The 19228-nt window shown below is 42.7% G+C and overlaps 1 protein-coding gene across 1 annotated transcript in view; it reads left to right on the top strand.

Annotated features, from left to right (window-relative positions):
• The window catches only part of LOC109892432 (zinc finger SWIM domain-containing protein 6), a 75728-nt gene that overhangs the window by 40912 nt on the left and 15588 nt on the right, over nucleotides 1-19228 (top strand). Inside the window, exons 2-8 of the mRNA XM_020484955.2 lie at nucleotides 3263-3619; nucleotides 5759-5907; nucleotides 6010-6160; nucleotides 12352-12522; nucleotides 13049-13240; nucleotides 13381-13527; nucleotides 16340-16486. Of these exons, the coding sequence (XP_020340544.1) occupies nucleotides 3263-3619; nucleotides 5759-5907; nucleotides 6010-6160; nucleotides 12352-12522; nucleotides 13049-13240; nucleotides 13381-13527; nucleotides 16340-16486 (1314 nt within the window). The remainder of the gene's footprint in view (nucleotides 1-3262; nucleotides 3620-5758; nucleotides 5908-6009; nucleotides 6161-12351; nucleotides 12523-13048; nucleotides 13241-13380; nucleotides 13528-16339; nucleotides 16487-19228) is intronic.

Below are 19228 nucleotides of genomic sequence, written 5' to 3' on the forward strand. Positions count from 1 at the left end.
ATCAATCCCATTTTTATTTTCTGATGTTGTTCACATGTTGTGGAAACCATCTGATGTGTTTCCAGCTCTGGGCTTCAATAATTCACTTTTAACTTGTCAGTCAAAGATTTCTTTCAAAATAAAAAAAACTAAGAGTTGTTTTGTGTGTGCTTGATCTTGTGTTTTCTGAACTATGCAACCCCTATCTATCTTCTGATAATTTTCTCATCTGCCATATCATCTTTCCAAATATACCACGTTTTGGCATGTCAGAATCTTGCAATTACACATGAATAGCATTTACTTTTGGATATGTCTATTTAGGCAGCAATCTCAATTTTGCTATTACATCTAAGAGATTAAGGGTTACGTCTGGTAGCCGCTCAGCGCTTGGCAGTATTATGTTCTGTAGTGGTAGTTAAGGGTTGTCTCGTTGTTTTGGTAAGTAAGTAAGGGTTAAGTCTGATTGCCGTGCAGCGCTAAGCAGTATTATGCAAGCTACAGAGCAGACGAGGGGAAGTGCATTACAGAATGCTGAGCTCAGGGCTCTGGCACGTCGCCAAATATCTCTTCACACACTCAGCTGAGGGCTTTCTAAGCTTCCCACCAGCCCAGCGGTCTCCTCCCCTGTTTTGGAATTCTCTCTGCCTCTCCCTTCTCTTTCTCCCTCCTCCCTCTCTCTCTCTTTCCCTTCCTCTTCTCTCTTTCCCTTCCTCTTCTCTGACGTCAGTAGTTCAGCTGTGGGCCATGCATGACCCGGGTTGGGCCATATAAAACAGGGGAGTGCCCTCAGTGTTAGTGTGTGTGCGAACTAGTACAAGCAACTGCCAACCGGGGGATGTACTTACGCAAGCATGTGTGTGTAAAAGGTGATCCCCTGTGTCGTTGTCAGCTGGCTGCTAGGAAGGAAATGAAGGAGTAAAAGGAGGGGGTTCTCTCTCCTCTCGTCTACCTCTGTCTCTTTAGCTCGCTGCTCTCTTTGTCACTCACCTTCTCTCTCCCCTGTCTTTTGTTAGTCATGTCTGAGTGTGAGTTTCCTGTATTCTGATTGAGCAAAAGCCTGTTGCGAAGCGAAACGTGTGTGTGTATGCTGTTTCCCAAACCTCCCCTGTTACAGTTATTGAATTCTTATAAAATCAATCTCAGACCAAAGGACTATTTGTCCCCTGCTTATTAATAAGCACTGATTTTAGGATCAGCTTAGCCAGATCCAGGCCTTACGTCAACCCTTAAAAGATTTAGGGCAAAGTTGACCTTTGACCCACACTCTAGGACATCTGTCTTTCAGACTAAGCTATGGATGTTCGGTCTTATCATTTTGTATGTGCAGTGTATGTGGACACCGCTGCTTCAAATTAGTGGATTTGGCTATTTCATCCACACCGTTTCTGACAGGTGTATAAAATCGAGTACGCAGCCATTAATCTCCATAGACAAACATTGGCTGTAGAATGGCCTTACTGAAGAGCTCAGTGACTATCAACGTGGCACCGTCATAGGATGCCACCTTTCCAACAAGTCAGTTCATCAAGTTTCTGCCCTGCTAGAGCTGCCCCGATCCACTAAGTGCTGTTATTGTGAAGTGGAATTGTCTAGGAGCTATAACAGCTCAGCCGCGAAGTGGTAGGCCACACAAGCTCACAGAACGGGACAGCTGAAGCATGTAGCGCGTAAAAAAACAGCTCACTACCGAGTTCCAAACTGTCTCTGAAAGCAAGATCAGCACAACAACAGTTCGTTGGGAGCTTCATGAAATGGGTTTCCGTGGCCAAGCAGCTGCACACAAGCCTAAGATCACCAAATGCAATACCAAGTGTTGCCTGGAGTGGCGTGAAGCTCGCTGCCATTGGACTGGAGAGGTGGAACCGTGTTCTCTGGAGTGATGAATCACGCTTCACCACCTGTCAGTCTGAAGGACGAATCTGGGATTGGCGGATGCCAGGAGAACGCTACCCGCACGAATGCATATTGCCAACTGTAAAGTTTGGTGGGGGAGGAATAATGGTCTGGGGCTATTTTTCATGGTTCAGGCTAGGCCCTTTAGTGCCAGTGAAGGGGAATCTCAACTCTACATCAAACAATGACATTCTAGACGATTCTGTGCTTCCAACTTTCTGGCCCAACTTTAGGGAAGGTCCTTTCCTGTTTCAACAAAGCAATGCCCCCGTGCACAAAGCGTGGTCCATACTGGAATGGTTTGTCGCGATTGGTGTGGAAGAACTTGACTGGCCCACACAGACCCCTGACCTCAACCCCATCAAACACCTTTGGGATTAATTGGAACGCTGACTGCGAGCCAGGCCTAATCGCCCAACATCAGTGCCCGACCTCACTAATGCGCTTGTGGCTGAACGGAAGCAAGTCCCTGCAGCAATGTTCCAACATCTAGTGGAAAGCCTTCCCGGAAGAGTGGAGGCTGTTATAGCAGCAAAGGGGGGACCAACTCCATATTAATGCCCATAATAATGTTTGACGAGCAGGTGTCCACATACTTTTGGTCATGTTGTGTAGATACACCATTTCAGCCCATCAATATCAGGCTCACAGAGGATTCTTAGTAGACAGTCAGGAAAAGTACCAATGTGATACATTAGCATATCATAGTGGGGAGAGCCTGATCCAGAGCTTCCAGTACTGAGTAGTAGAACCTCTCCTCCTGGTGTCTGTGTGTGTACTTTGTTTGGACTTCCCCTTTCTCCTCAAGCCAAAAGACTGCTAAATAGTTAGCCGGGTAGCTATTTCGGGGACTGAGTGCTGCAGTGCCAGAGGTGTCACTACAGACCCGGGCTTGATCCCGGGCTGTATCCCCAATGAGTGACCTCTTAGCCAGAGAATGTCAGGTTTATAGAAAATAGGTGTGTGGGTGGGGGGGATTATGAGTGCGTGAGTGACGGCTGAGCTCTATTGCATTAGGAGGGCATCACTCGTCACACCGAGGGACTCTAGAGTTCATCAGTTTGACCTTTTCCCCAGAGAGAGAAAGACGAGAGGGATGTTCCCCTCTCTTCGCTTCAGGGACTGCTCTTTCTCTTCCCCCCTTACCATTATAATCTGACTAGTAGCTAGCTGGTACAGTGGGTCTTCTGCACGTATAGGATGCTAAGCCACACACCCACAGGTTAATGACAACAACATGAATGCCATTGGGGTGTTCAAATATTCCGAACATGACTTTGTTACGCACTTCTGTGTAAAACTATTAGGCTACATGAATACAATTTGATTGACTACTTGATTGATTGACTGACTGATCGTCTAATGGTTCTCCTCTTTTCTTTCTCAGGGTTCCACCTCAGCGGAACGGTAACAGAACCGGCCACGCCGTCGGAATCCGAGCTCGTCTGCAGCGTGAGTGTCAGCTTCGACCGCTGCAAGATCACCGCGGTCACGTGCAGCTGTGGCAATAAGGACATCTTCTACTGCGCGCACGTGGTAGCGCTGGCCCTGTACCGCGTACGGAAGCCTGAGCAGGTCAAACTGCACCTGCCCATCTCAGAGACACTGTTCCAGATGAACAGAGACCAGCTGCAGAAATTTGTCCAGTACCTGATAACAGTACACCACACGGAGGTGCTGCCCACTGCTCAGAAACTAGCTGATGAGATTCTGTCAACAAACTCTGAGATCAACCAGGTCCATGGTGAGTGGGGTTGTGTGTGTGTGTGTGTGTGTTTTTTTCTGGAATAGATTTCCCCCTGGCTGATATGATTGGCTGGCTCCAGTGAATCCCTACCGGATATGATTGGCTGGCTCCAGTGAATCCCTACCGGATATGATTGGCTGGCTCCAGTGAATCCCTACCGGATATGATTGGCTGGCTCCAGTGAATCCCTACCGGATATGATTGGCTGGCTCCAGTGAATCCCTACCGGATATGATTGGCTGGCTCCAGTGAATCCCTACCGGATATGATTGGCTGGCTCCAGTGAATCCCTACCGGATATGATTGGCTGGCTCCAGTGAATCCCTACCGGATATGATTGGCTGGCTCCAGTGAATCCCTACCGGATATGATTGCAAACTTGACTTTCATTGAAATGAAGCTGCAGCAATGTGGTGCTTTCAGAGCAGGGAAGAGAAAAAGAAAGATGTAACAGAAAAATGACCTAAGTTAACACATTCCTTTAGGAAAAAGACAGGTGCTGACGATTTAACACTGCAATCGTCAAGGCCGAGATCATGTACACTATGTTGACACCTGCTCGTTGAACATCTCATTCCCAAATTATGGGCATTAATATGGATTTGGTCCCCCCCTTTGCTGCAATAACAGCTTGCAGTCTTCTGGGAAGGCTTTCCACTAGATGTTAGAACATTGCTGCAGGGACTTGCTTCCATTCAGCCACAAGCATTAGTGAGGTCGGGCACTGATGTTGGGTGATTAGGCCTGGCTCGCAGTCCGAGATCCAAAGCATCCCAAAGATGTTTGATGGGGTTGAGGTCAGGGCTCTGTGCAGGCTAATCAAGTTCAGGAACGGGCCTTCCCCAAACTGTTGCCACAAAGTTGGAAGCACAGAATTGTCTAGAATGCCAGACAAGTATTCCTCCTCCACCAAGCTTTACAGTTGGCATTATGCATTCGGGCAGGTAGCGTTCTCCTGGCATCCGCCAAACCCAGATTTGTCCATCGGACTGCCAGATGATTAAGCATGATTCATCACTCCAGAGAACGCATTTCCACTGCTCCAGAATCCAATGGCGGTGAGCTTTACACCACTCCAGCTGACTCTTTGTATTACGCATAGTGATCATGGCTTGTGTGGCTGCTCGGCCATGGAAACTCATTCCATGTAGCTCCCGACAAACAGTTCTTGCGCTGACATTGTTTCCAGAGGCAGTTTGGAATTTGGTAGTGGGTGTAGCAGCCAAGGACAGATGATTTTGACGCGCTACCCCCTTCAGCACTCGGTAATCCCGTTCTGTGAGCTTACTTCTACACCACTAACATCACATACTTTTGTATTTATAGTCCTGTCTAGCTCAGTTCGTAGAGCATGGCGCTTGCAACGCCAGAGTTGTGGGTTCGATTTCCACGGGGGAATTCCCCAAAGTATGAAAACTCACTACTTTAAGGCGCTTGTCTGCTAAATTACTCAAATGTTTATGTGTAGCCCATGTATCTGATGCTGTCTGGACTCTTTTTGGCAAGACAGCATCAGCATCAGATACATGACCTACATATAGTAAGACAGAGGGGCACTGTTTTGCTGGCTTGGATGCTTTCTCTGGTGAGATGGTTTCAGCCACACACAAGGACCGACATCACTTGGAAGAACTAGGCGCTGAAGAGAATACACATGCACACATATGAGTGTTGTTGTGAGCCAGGTTAAAGTTGGCGGCTGCCCATTGCACTGTTCTGGATGCTGGAATTGTTTTGGATGAACGTGTGAATGTAACCTACTTTTTGAAGTGAATTGTTTGACAATCTGATAAAGACATGACTGGTTGTGTTCATGGCACATTAAAAGAGGGGGGTGGGGCTCAGACTGGCCTCTGCCTGGGGCCTTCAAATCACCTCCCTGTCCATATGAGCAACACTAATGTAGTGTGTGTGTGTGTGTGTGTGTGTGTGTGTGTGTGTGTGTGTGTGTGTGTGTGTGTGTGTGATGATGATACTTTACTTAAGCTGGTGTCATATGAGGTCTATTTTCATCTTGCTTGGTTTTTGTTTGTGTCTGAGAGAGCCCAATGCTTTTGCTGAGACATGGAAAATCATTCAATCTAAATAATGAGCTGTGTGTGTGATACTAACCTCTCTTTGTGTCCATGTGTGTAGGGGCCCCAGACCCCACGGCAGGGGCCAGTGTAGATGATGAGAACTGTTGGCACCTGGATGAGGAGCAGGTCCAGGAGCAGGTGAAACTCTTTCTCTCACAGGGAGGATACCACGGCTCTGGGAAACAACTCAACCTGCTGTTCAGCAAGGTAACATATACAAAACACACACACACACACACACAGCCCTTGTCTCTTTGCTGACCTCTCTCCCTCCCGCTCTCTCCCCCTCTCCCTCCCTCTCTCCTCTAGGTGAGAGAGATGTTGAAGATGCGTGACTCCAACGGTGCCAGGATGTTAACGCTGATCACAGAACAGTTTATGGGCGACCCTCGTCTGGCTCTGTGGAGACAACAGGGAACCACCATGACCGACAAATACAGACAGCTGTGGGATGAGCTAGGTAAGAGGCACACACACACACACACACACACACACACACAAGGACCGACATCACTTGGAAGAACTAGGTGCTGAAGAGAATACACATGCACACATATGAGTGTTGTTGTGAGCCTGGTTAATGTTTGATTTTGTGTGTTAATCAGTGGTGTTAGACCTACAGTGCCTTCAGAATACACCTTCACTTACTCCACATTTAGTTGTGTTACAGCCTGATTCAAGTGATAAAAAAATAATAATAATAATAAAAAAATTGCAATCATCTACACACACTACCTAATGACAAAGTGAAAACATGTTCTTAGAAATTAGTGTGCGTTTCTTGAAAATTAAATGCAGAAATATTTAATTTACCTACAGTAAGTATACACACCCCTGAGTCAATACTTGGAATGGAATGGAATTGTTTTAAGATTGTCATACCAGGGATAAATTAGCTATTTGATTTAGAGTTTTTACCCCTTTAGGTATAAAAAAAGCTATATACATACAATTATTTGATGAAACATTGAATTTGGCCCTACTGCTATTGCCCCATAGAAACTCATTGAATAACAGTTCATATTGAGATGTGTCTGTTACTTGAACTCCGTGAAGTATTCATTTGGGCTCCAATCTGAGGTGCAGTTAAGCTGTCTAACCCCTCACCAACAACCAATGAAATTGCAGGGCGCCAAATACAAATCAACAGAAATCTCATAAATCTAATTTCTCAAACATACAAGTATTAGGTACCATTTTAAAGACACAATTCTCGTTAATCCAGCCACTGTGTCTGATTTCAAAAATTATTTACAGGGAAAGCTCCACCAACGATTATATTAGGTCACCACCAACTCACAGAAAAACCCAGCCATTTTTCCAGCCAAAGAGAGGAGTCACAAAAAGCACAAACAGAGATAAAATTAATCACTAACCTTTGATGATCTTCATCAGATGACACTCATAGGACTTCATGTTACACAATACGTTTTGTTTTGTTCGATAAAGTGCATATTTATATCAAAAAAATCTAATTTTACAATGGCACGTTACGTTCAGTAGTTCTAAAACCTGCGGTAATTTTTCAGAGAGCCACATGAATTCACAGAAATAAAAATTCTAGTGTTATGCATGGAACTTTAGATACACTTCTCCTTAATGTAACCGCTGTGTCAGATTTTAAAAAACTTTACAGAAAAAGCATAATCTGAGAACGGCGCTCAGAGCCCAAACCAGGCAGAGAAATATCCGGCATGTTGGGTAGTCAACATTATTCACAAATAGCGTTATAAATATTAACTTACCTTTGATCTTCATCAGAATGCACTCCCAGGAATTGCAGTTCCACAATAAATGCATTTTTTGTTCAATAATGTCCATCATTTATGTCCAATAGCTTCTTTTGTTAGGGCGTTTGGTAAACAAATCCAAAAGTGCGATCGGGTCCAGTCGGACGAAACGTTCAAAAAGTTATATTACATGTCGAAGAAACTTGTCAAACTAAGTATAGAATCAATCTTTAGGATGTTTTTATCATAAAAGTTCAATAATGTTCCAACCAGAGAATTCCATTGTCTGTAGAAAAGCCATGAGCGAGCTACCTCTCTCGTGACCGCGCGTCATGAGGCTGTGACACTGCCAGACCATTGACTCAAAGAGCTCTGGGCTACCTTCAGACTAGTCTTGTGAGGCTTGTGGGTGTACTAGAGCAACAAAAAAAATGTGTGGCGCCCAAACTGTTCGGGCACTACAGACGCAGATCGGCGGTACCGACTTCAGACGCCATTGGAAGACTTGGGGGATTGAGACGCAGCCATGCAAAAGAAATGACATCTCTAGTTGAACCTCTCTAGGGTATGGCCAACATCCAGTGAGATTGCAGAGCACCAAATTCAAATACAGAAATACTCATTATAAAAATTCAGAAAATATACAACTACTTTACATTGGTTTAAAGATTAACTTCTTGTGAATCCAACCACGGTGCCAGATTTAAAAAATGCTTTACGGCGAAAGCATACCTTACAATTATTTGAAAACATAGCCCAGCAGACAAATCCTTACAAATAGTAACCAGTCAAGTAGAAGAGTTACACAAGTCATAAATAGAGATAAAATGAATCACTTACCTTTGATGATCTTCATATGTTTGCACTCGGAAAACATTTATTTATCCAATAAATGTTCCTTTTGTTCAATAAAGTCTCTCTTTATATCCGAAAACCTACATTTTGTTCGCGTTTTCTTCAGTAATCCACAGGCTCAAACGCAGTCAACGCAGCAAAAAATCCTAATTGTATCCGTAAAGTTCATAGAAACATGTCAAATGATGTTTATATTCAATCCTCGGGTTGTTTTTAGCCTAAATAATTGATAATATTTCAACCGGGCAATAATGTCATCAATATAAAAGGTAAACAAGAAAGGCACTCTCTCGGTCGTGCAAATGAAAAATCTCTGTGACACGGCAGGGTCCACTCATTCAGACTCTTTTCAGAATACAAGCCTGAAACAATTTCTAAAGACTGACATCTAGTGGAAGGCATAGGAACTGCAATTTGAGTCCTAAGTCAATGGATACTGTAATGGCATTGAATTGAAAACTACAACAACAACAAAAAATCCTACTTCCTGAATGGATTTTTCTCAGGTTTTTGCCTGCCAAATAAGTTCTGTTATACATTATTTTAACAGTTTTGGAAACTTTAGAGTGTTTTCTATTCAAATCTACTATTTATATGCATATCCTATCTTCTGGACCTGAGTAGAAGGCAATTTAATTTGGGCATGCTTTTCATCCAAAATTCCAAATGCTGCCCCCTACCCTAGAGAAGTTAAACATATGGATTTTAATGGGGATGTTTTTATTATACTATTTAGATTTCCACGGAGGCGCGGACCTTGACTCTAGGGGGTGAAGTTGGATGGGGAGCGGTGGTGAACAGCAAGCTTAGTCTTTCCACAGATTTTTCAATGGGATTCAAGTCTGGGCTTTGGCTGGGCCACTCAATGACTTTCACATTCTAGTTCTGAAGACATTCCAGCATTGCTTTCGCTGCATGCTTGGGGTCATTGTCCTGTTGGAACGTAAATCTTTGCACCAGTCTAAGGTTGTTTGCACTCTGAAGCAGGTTCTCATCAAGGATTTGCCTGTATTTGGCTCCATTCATTGTTCCCTCTATCCGTACCAGTCTCCCAGTCCCTGCCGCTGAAAAGCATCCCCATAGCATGATGGTGTGATGAGCTGTGCCTGGTTTTCTCCAGACATAGCACTTTGCTTTCAGGCCAAAGAGTTACATTTTCATCTCATCAGACCACAGAATCTTTTGCCTGAGTCTTTCATGTGCCTTTTTATAAACTCCAGGTGTGCTGTCATGTGCCTTTTTTTTTATAAACTACATGTGTGCTGTCATGTGCCTTTTTTTAATAAACTACAGGTGTGCTGTCATGTGCCTTTTTTTTTATAAACTACAGGTGTGCTGTCATGTGCCTTTTTTACAAACTACAGGTGTGCTGTCATGTGCCTTTTTTTAAATAAACTACAGGTGTGCTGTCATGTGCCTTTTTTAAAAATAAACTACAGGTGTGCTGTCATGTGCCTTTTTTTATAAACTACATGTGTGCTGTCATGTGCCTTTTTTTATAAACTACAGGTGTGCTGTCATGTGCCTTTTTTATAAACTACAGGTGTGCTGTCATGTGCCTTTAAAAAAAATAAACTACAGGTGTGTTGTCATGTGCCTTTTTCATAAACTACATGTGTGCTGTCATGTGCCTTTTTTTATAAACTACATGTGTGCTGTCATGTGCCTTTTTTATAAATTACAGGTGTGCTGTCATGTGCCTTTTTATAAACTACAGGTGTGCTGTCATGTGCCTTTTTTATAAACTACAGGTGTGCTGTCATGTGCCTTTTTTATAAACTACATGTGTGCTGTCATGTGCCTTTTTTATAAACTACAGGTGTGCTGTCATTTGCCTTTTTATAAACTCCAGGTGTGCTGTCATGTGCCTTTTTTATAAACTACATGTGTGCTGTCATGTGCCTTTTTTATAAACTACAGGTGTGCTGTCATTTGCCTTTTTATAAACTCCAGGTGTGCTGTCATGTGCCTTTTTATAAACTTCAGGTGTGCTGTCATGTGCCTTTTTTATAAACTTCAGGTGTGCTGTCATGTGCCTTTTTTTATAAACTTCAGGTGTGCTGTCATGTGCCTTTTTTATCAACTTCAGGTGTGCTGTCATGTGCCTTTTTTATAAACTCCAGGTGTGCTGTCATGTGCCTTTTTTATAAACTCCAGGTGTGCTGTCATGTGCCTTTTTATAAACTTCAGGTGTGCTGTCATGTGCCTTTTTCTCAGCTATGTAATCCGTCTGGCCACTCTCCCATAAAGGCCAGATTGGTGTGCTGCAGAGATGGTTGTTCTCCCATCTCAGCCAGTTAACTTTTTAGTTCTGTCAGTGGTCATTGCGTGCAAGAAAATCTAAACATTTTCCCACTTTGTCATTTCGGGTTATTGTGTGTAGATGGTGAGAAAAAAATTGCCTGAAGGTACTATCTCTCTGCACATTGTGATATGACGACTGATTGCATGATGGGTAGTGTTTGGCATGTATCAGGAGTGTATTGTCAGTCTGTTATGTATTTGTAGGCTGTGAGCTAGGTGTTTTGTGAAATATGCTTTTTACAACCTAAAATGTGTTCTGATATTGTGAGCTGTGTATTTCGCTCTCTCTCGTTCGCTCTCTCTCGTTCGCTCTCTCTCGTTCGCTCTCTCTCGTTCGCTCTCTCTCTTTCTGTCTCCCTCTATTTTTCTTTCTTTCTCTCTTTCCCTCTTGACAGAACAGATGAATTGTGGGCTGAATGTTCAAATTAGACCCATCCATGGAAATAAAGGGGGATGGGAGGGGGGGGGGGGGGTGAAGTGATGGCGTGTGTCTGTGTGTGTGGATTTCTGTGTGAGTGTGTGTCAGGAGATAAATCCATCTTGCTGAGCCCAATATTGTTTTAAGGAATGTGTGTGTTGGATCATTTGGAGTCTGAGACGCTGGTTCTCATCTGGCTTAGGTTGGTGAGGAGGGAGAAATAGAAGCCATGATTTCTCACTGCGGACGTGTGTGTGTGGGTGCCAGCCAGCTGAAGGAGACCACTGGATGTACAGTGTTGAATGTGTTTCTGTCGTGCCTCTCGCTTCCTTTCCTCTTGTCATAATGAACCACAGCTGAAGTAGCTGTGCGTGAACACTGAACTGTACATTGTCCATATTCACAATAAACAGGAAGGCTTTAGGAATTATTCCTTGTTAGTGTCTAATCGGGGGAGAGTCTAGATAGACCCTAGTCTAGTAACCAGATCCAGTAGAACTTAGCCCTAGCATCACAACGACATCCAATAGTAACCTGCCCAAGCAACATCCCATAACCACAACCCTGTTGTCATGGTAGTTGATTGTTGGAAGTGTATTATTTATCCCCCCTTTCTTTGTCTGTTTTGGTTTCTTTCTCTCTTTCTGTTCGAAGGGTAGTTCATCTCTTATTTCTGGATCATTTGAATGCATCATCATGCTTTTAATGTTTTAGAGATTCCTCCTGCTTGATGGATGCACATTCTCCTCTTCCCTTTGTCTTCTTTCCTTCTCTCCCTTTCTGCAATCTTGCCTCCTCTTCATTCTTTCTCTTAAATTTCTTCACTCCCGACTTTTCCTTCCCATCTCATCCACTCTGTTTTCTCCCCTCTCCTCTCTCTTCTTTCTGTTGTCCTTGATGCTGTGCAAAGACAGAGGATAAAGTGACTCCTCCCCCCCTTCCTATCTCATCCCCCTCTCCTGTTCTTTAGCTTCACCTCTCACTCCTCGTGTCTCATTCTGTCATCTGTCCTCTTTTTCTGTTCATTTTTCATAATAGTCACTGTTTTTCCCTGTTTTCCTGCATACTTATTTTTGATGCCTTCGGTTTACTCTCTAAATCTCTCTTCTTTCCTCTGCCTCGATCCTTCCCTCCCTCCCTTCATCCATAACCCATCTCCTTTTCAGCTCATGCTTCAGGTAATCAAAGTGTGTGTGTGTGGCAGGCATGTAGGCATGTGTTTATTGAAAAGATAAATGCAAGGTCCAAAACCTTTTAATGGTATCTAGTGTTCCCTTTTCATAGAATGAAATGACATGATTCAAGGATGAATAATAATGACAGAAACATCCTTTGTGTGTGCAGGTACCCTGTGGATGTGTATTGTGCTGAACCCCCACTGTAAGTCGGAGCAGAAGTGTGTGTGGCTGAGACAGCTTAGACGGTGGAACAGCATCGATGTGTGTCCATGGGAGGACGGAAACCATGGCAACGAACTACCCAACCTCACACACGCACTACCGCACGGCAACCCAGGTGAGAAAACGCACAAGTAGACAGACAAACATGCACACATCTCACACACACCTGACAAACACACTGCCTCAGGGCGCCCCTGCCACCCAGGTGGGACAACCACACTGAGCGTGTGCGAGAAAAGCCCTTTTTATCATGTTCTCTCTGTCGATCCCTCGCTCGGTCTCCATGCCTCTTTTAATCAACTCTCTCCCTCTCTCCATGTCTCTGCCCTACGAGCTGTTCTTATTCGTTTCTCTGTCTGATGGAATAAGCCCAATAACCCAAGCGGGGTCTTATAGCTACGGCTGCCCCTGTCCCTGTCTGAGCTAAATTAGAGAAAATACCCTTTAAAAATGTATCTGAGGCTTCTGAGTAGGAACAGTGCAGTGAATGAGCATTTCACCCAGGAAGCTTTAGCTTTAGGTGGCTGATCAAAGCAACGTTTTTTATGAATATTTTCACATTGTCCTCTTCTTTCGCTCCTCTTTTCTACCCACCCTCACCCCTCTCCCTAATCGCCCTCTCACCCCTCTCTCTCTCCCAGACTTGTCGTCTCGTCCTCATAGGACAGTGTTTACGAGGGCCATTGAGGCCTGCGACCTGCACTGGCAGGACACACATCTGCAGCGCGTCATCACACATGACCTCTGCACACACACACACACACACTGTCCCCACGACAGCCACGGCAGTGGAGGGGCACTGTTTGACGCCCGCGGATGGCCCCTCTGGCACGGTGAGTGTGTATTTGTGTTGACAATGACGAAAGGAGGGGAGGGATTTAGAAGGCAATTTTGGGGATTTTTTGTTTTATTTAGTTGAAGTAGCTTTGGTTTTGGTAGTCTATTGAAATCCCCCCTCCCATCCCTCTTGCAGAGCACGTCCCAACAGCGTGTGCGAGGGTTGACGCGCTGCGGTCACATGGTTATCCCAGGGAAGCCTTGCGATTGGCCATTGCTATTGTCAACACACTCAAACGGCAGCAACAGAAACAACTACAGCTCCTCCGCAACCACAAAAAAGGTCAGTTCTTCATCGTTTCATTTATACTGTTTCACTAAAGGACGGCCTCATTCTCACTCCTGTCTTTGTTTGTGCCTGTATGTTAACCATATAATACCAGTGTACTAACTGTAGGGACAGTATATAAACTGTAATATCAATGTACTAACAGTGTATTAGCTGTGTATAAACCATGTAATAATAGAGACAGCAGGTGCGGTACACTAACTCTGAATGATTGGCTATGAAAAGTCAACTGACATTTAATCCTGAGGTGCTGACCTGTTGCACCCTCTACAACCACTGTGATTATTATTATCTGACCCTGCTGGTCATCTATGAACGTTTGAACATCTTGGCCATTTTCTGTTATAATCTCAACCCGGCACAGCCAGAAGAGGACTGGCCACCCCTCAGAGCCTGGTTCCTCCCTAGGTTTCTTCCTAGGTTCTTGCCTTTTTAGGGAATTTTTCCTAGCCACTGTGCTTCTACACCTGCGTTGCTTGTTTGGGGTTTTGGGCTGGGTTTCTGTACAGCCCTTTGTGACATCGGCTGACGTAAAAAGGGCTTTATAAATACATTTGGTTGTATTAACTGTGGTAATAGTTAGTAGTGTATTAACTGTAACTAGAGTAAATACAGTGTAAACAGAGTAATAACAGTGTATTAACAGTGTAAACAGAGTAATAACAGTGTATTAACAGTGTATTAACAGTGTAAACAGTAATAACAGTGTATTAGCTGTGTAAATAGGGTAATACCAGTGTATTAACTGTAAATAGGGTAATACCAGTGTATTAACTGTAAATAGGGTAATACCAGTGTATTAACTGTAAATAGGGTAATACCAGTGTATTAACTGTAAATAGGGTAATACCAGTGTATTATCAAATCAAATCAAATCAAATTTATTTATATAGCCCTTCGTACATCAGCTGATATCTCAAAGTGCTGTACAGAAACTGTGTAACTAGAGTAATAACAGTGTATTAACTGTAACTAGAGTAATAACAGTGTATTACCTGTGTAACTAGGGTAATAACAGTGTGTTAACTGTGTAACTAGGGTAATGTGTGTATTGATGGTGTAACTAGAGTAATAACAGTGTATTAACTGTGTAACTGGGGTGATAACAGTGTAAAACTGTAACTAGGGTAATAAGTGTGTTAACTAACTAGGGTAATAACTGTAACTAGGGTAATAACAGTGTGTTACTGTTTAACTAGGGTAATGTGTGTATTGATTGTGTAACTAGGGTAATGTGTGTATTGATTGTGTAACTAGGGTAATGCGAGTATTGACTAACTTGCGTGTATTGACTGTAATTAGAGTAATATTTGTATTAACTGTGTAACTAGAGTATTTTACTAGAGTAATGTGTGTTGATTGCGTTACTAGAGTAATGCGTGTATTGCCTGTAACTAGAGTATTAGCTGTAACTAGAGTATTGGCTGTGTAACTAGAGTAATACGTGTATTAACTGTGTAACTAGAGTAATACGTGTATTAACTGTGTAACTAGGGTAATAACAGCATGTTAACTGTTTAACTAGGGTAATGCGAGTATTGACTAACTTGCGTGTATTGACTGTAACTAGAGTAATATTTGTATTAACTGTGTAACTAGAGTATTTTACTAGAGTAATGTGTGTATTGATTGCGTTACTAGAGTAATGCGTGTATTGACTGTAACTAGAGTAACTGTAACTAGAGTATTAGCTGTGTAACTAGAGTATTAGCTGTGTAACTAGAGTATTAGCTGTGTAACTAGAGTAATATGTGTAACTGTAACTAGAGTATTAACTGTAACTAGAGTAATGCGTGTGCCTGCGTAACTAGAGTAATGACTGTAACTTGAGTATTGTGTGTATTGACTGTAACTAGCGTATTAACCGTAACTAGAGTAATACGTGTATTAACTGTGTAACTAGGGTAATACGTGTATTAACTGTGTAACTAGGGTATTAACTGTGTAACTAGGGTATTAACTGTGTAACTAGGGTATTAACTGTGTAACTAGGGTATTAACTGTGTAACTAGGGTATTAACTGTGTAACTAGAGTAATAAGTGTATTAACGGTGTAACTAGTGACTGTGACTACAGTATTATCTGTGTAACTAGAGTATTATCTGTGTAACTAGAGTATTAACTGTGTAACTAGAGTATTAACTGTGTAACTAGGGTAATACGTGTATTAACTGTGTAACTAGGGTATTAACTGTGTAACTAGGGTATTATCTGTGTAACTAGAGTATTAACGGTGTAACTACAGTAATACGTGTATTAACAGTGTAACTAGAGTGACTTTGTAACCACAGTATTAACTGTGTAACTAGAGTAATACGTGTATTAACAGTGTAACTAGAGTGACTTTGTAACCACAGTATTAACTGTGTAACTAGGGTATTAACTGTGTAACTAGGGTATTATCTGTGTAACTAGGGTATTATCTGTGTAACTAGAGTAATACGTGTATTAACAGTAACTAGAGTGACTTTGTAACCACAGTATTAACTGTGTAACTAGAGTAATGCGCGTATTAAGATGTGTAACTAGGGTATTATCTGTGTAACTAGAGTATTAACGGTGTAACTAGAGTAATATGCGTATTAACTGTTACTAGAGTAATACGTGTATTTACTGTGTAACTAGGGTATTAACTGTGTAACTAGAGTAATACATGTATTAACTGTGTAACTAGCGTAATAGCTGTGTAAGTAGAGTATTAACTGTGTAACTATAGAGTAATATGTGTATTAACTGTAACTATAGAATAAAATGTGTTATCTGTGTAAATAGAGTAATAACAGTATGTGGTCTGTGTCCTCTCCAGAGTTGCTCCATAAAGGCATGACGTCAGTCACTAACATGGAGGGCTGGGTGGGCCACCCCTTGGACCCTATTGGCACTCTGTTCAGCACCCTACTGGACACGGGACGGGGAGACGAGGAGGGGGGCAACGCCTTCCTAGACTTCTCAGGTACACGTAGGCACACACTTTCTCACTCGCTTTCCTTCATATTTAATGCATTATAATTCGATTTTTTTTTTTATTCTGCTCCATCTCTTATTCATGAGCTGTGATTGGAGGATGGCTGAGGAAGAAATTGGTGATGTCATCAGTGATGATTGGGTGTGATTGGTTCTGTCAGACGGGTCCTAGTGTTCCTGTTCTTCTGGGCCAGACACTGTGTGTGTGTGCGTCATTAAATAGTACCTGCAAAACACCGGTCTTAATGTCAACAGTGAAGAGGCGACTCCGGGATGCTGGCCTTCTAGGCAGAGTTGCAAAGAAAAAGCCATATCTCAGATTGGCCAATAAAAAGAAAAGATTAAGATGGGCAAAAATAACAGACACTGGACAAAGGAACTCTGTCTAGAAGGCCAGCATCCCGGAGTCTTCACTGTTGACGTTGAGACTGGAGTTTTGCGGGTACTATTTAATGAAGCTGCCAGTTGAGGACTTGTAAGGCGTTTGTTTCTCAAACTAGACACTTTAATTTACTTGTCCTCTTGCTCAGTTGTGCACCGGGGCCTCTCACTCCTCTTTCTTTTCGAGTTAGAGCCAGTTTGCGCTATTCTGTGAAGGGAGTAGTACACAGCGTTGGTCGAGATCTTCAGTTTCTTGGCAATTTCTCACATGGAATAGCCTTAATTTCTCAGAACAAGAATAGATTGAGTTTCAGAAGAAAGTTATTTGTTTCTGGCCATTTTGAGCCTGTAATCGAACCCACAAATGCTGATGCTCCAGATACTCAACTAATCTAAAAAAAAAAGGCCAGTTTTATTGCTTCTTTAATCCGAACAGCAGTTTTCAGCTGTGCTAACATAATTGCAAAAGGGTTTTCTAATGATCAATTAGCCTTTTAAAATTATAAAGTTGGATTAGCTAACACAACATGCCATTGGAACACAAGAGTGATGGTTGCTGATAATGGGCCTATGTAGATCTCCCGTTTCCAGCTACAATAGTCATTTACAACATTAACAATGTCTACACTGTATTTCTGATAAATATTATGTTATTTTAATGGCCAAAAATGCGCTTTTATTTCACAAACGAGGACATTTCTAAGTGACCTAAACTTTTGAACGGTAGTGTACAGTGGGGCAAAAAAGTATTTAGTCAGCCACCAATTGTGCAAGTTCTCCCACTTAAAAAGATGAGAGAGGCCTGTAATTTTCATCATAGGTAACCTTCAACTATGACAGACAAAATTAGAAAAAAAATCCAGAAAATCACATTGTAGGATTTTTAATGAATGTATTTGCAAATTATGGTGGAAAATAAGTATTTGGTCAATAACAAAAGTTTCTCTCAATACTTTGTTATTTACCCTTTGTTGGCAATGACAGAGGTCAAACGTTTTCTGTAAGTCTTCACAAGGTTTTCACATTCTGTTGCTGGTATTTTGGCCCATTCCTCCATGCAGATCTCCTCTAGAGCAGTGATGTTTTTGGGCTGTTGCTGGGCAACACGGACTTTCAACTCCCTCCAAAGATTTTCTATGAGGTTGAGATCTGGAGACTGGCTAGGCCACTCTAGGACCTTAAAATGCTTCTTACGAAGCCACTCCTTCGTTGCCCGGGCAGTGTGTTTGGGATCATTGTCATGCTGAAAGACCCAGCCACGTTTCATCTTCAATGCCCTTGCTGATGGAAGGAGGTTTTCACTCAAAATCTCACGATACATGGCCCCATTCATTCTTTCCTTTACATGGATCAGTCGTCCTGGTCCCTTTGCAGAAAAACAGCCCCAAAGCATGATGTTTCCACCCCCATGCTTCACAGTAGGTATGGTGTTCTTTGGATGCAACTCAGCATTCTTTGTCCTCCAAACACGACGAGTTCTATTTTGGTTTCATCTGACCATATGACATTCTCCCAATCTTCTTCTGGATCATCCAAATGCTCTCTAGCAAATTTCAGACGGGCCTGGGCATGTACTGGCTTAAGGATTTGAGTCCCTGGCGGCGTAGTGGGTTACTGATGGTAGGCTTTGTTACTTTGGTCCCAGCTCTCTGCAGGTCATTCACTAGGTCCCCCCCATGTAGTTCTGGGATTTTTGCTCACCGTTCTTGTGATCATTTTGACCCCACGGGGTGAGATCTTGCGTGGAGCCCCAGATCGAGGGAGATTATCAGTGGTCTTGTATGTCTTCCATTTCCTAATAATTGCTCCCACAGTTGATTTCTTCAAACCAAGCTGCTTACCTATTGCAGATTCAGTCTTCCCAGCCTGGTGCAGGTCTACAATTTTGTTTCTGGTGTCCTTTGACAGCTCTTTGGTCTTGGCCATAGTGGAGTTTGGAGTGTGACTGTTTGAGGTTGTGGACAGGTGTCTTTTATACTGATAACAAGTTCAAACAGGTGCCATTAATACAGGTAACGAGTGGAGGACAGAGGAGCCTCTTAAAAAAGAAGTTACAGGTCTGTGTGAGCCAGAAATCTTGCTTGTTTGTAGGTAACCAAATACTTATTTTCCACCATAATTTGCAAATAAATTCATTAGAAGTCCTACATGTGATTTTCTGGATTTGTTTTCTTCTCATTTTGTCTGTCATAGTTGAAGTGTACCTATGATGAAAATTACAGGCCTCTCATCTTTTTAAGTGGGAGAACTTGCACAATTGATGGCTGACTAAATACTTTTTTGCCCCACTGTATACACACATACACACACACACAGTATCAGTCAAAAGTTTGGACATAACTACTCATTC

Source organism: Oncorhynchus kisutch, linkage group LG6, assembly GCF_002021735.2.
Source record: "Oncorhynchus kisutch isolate 150728-3 linkage group LG6, Okis_V2, whole genome shotgun sequence".
Lineage (NCBI taxonomy): Eukaryota > Metazoa > Chordata > Actinopteri > Salmoniformes > Salmonidae > Oncorhynchus > Oncorhynchus kisutch.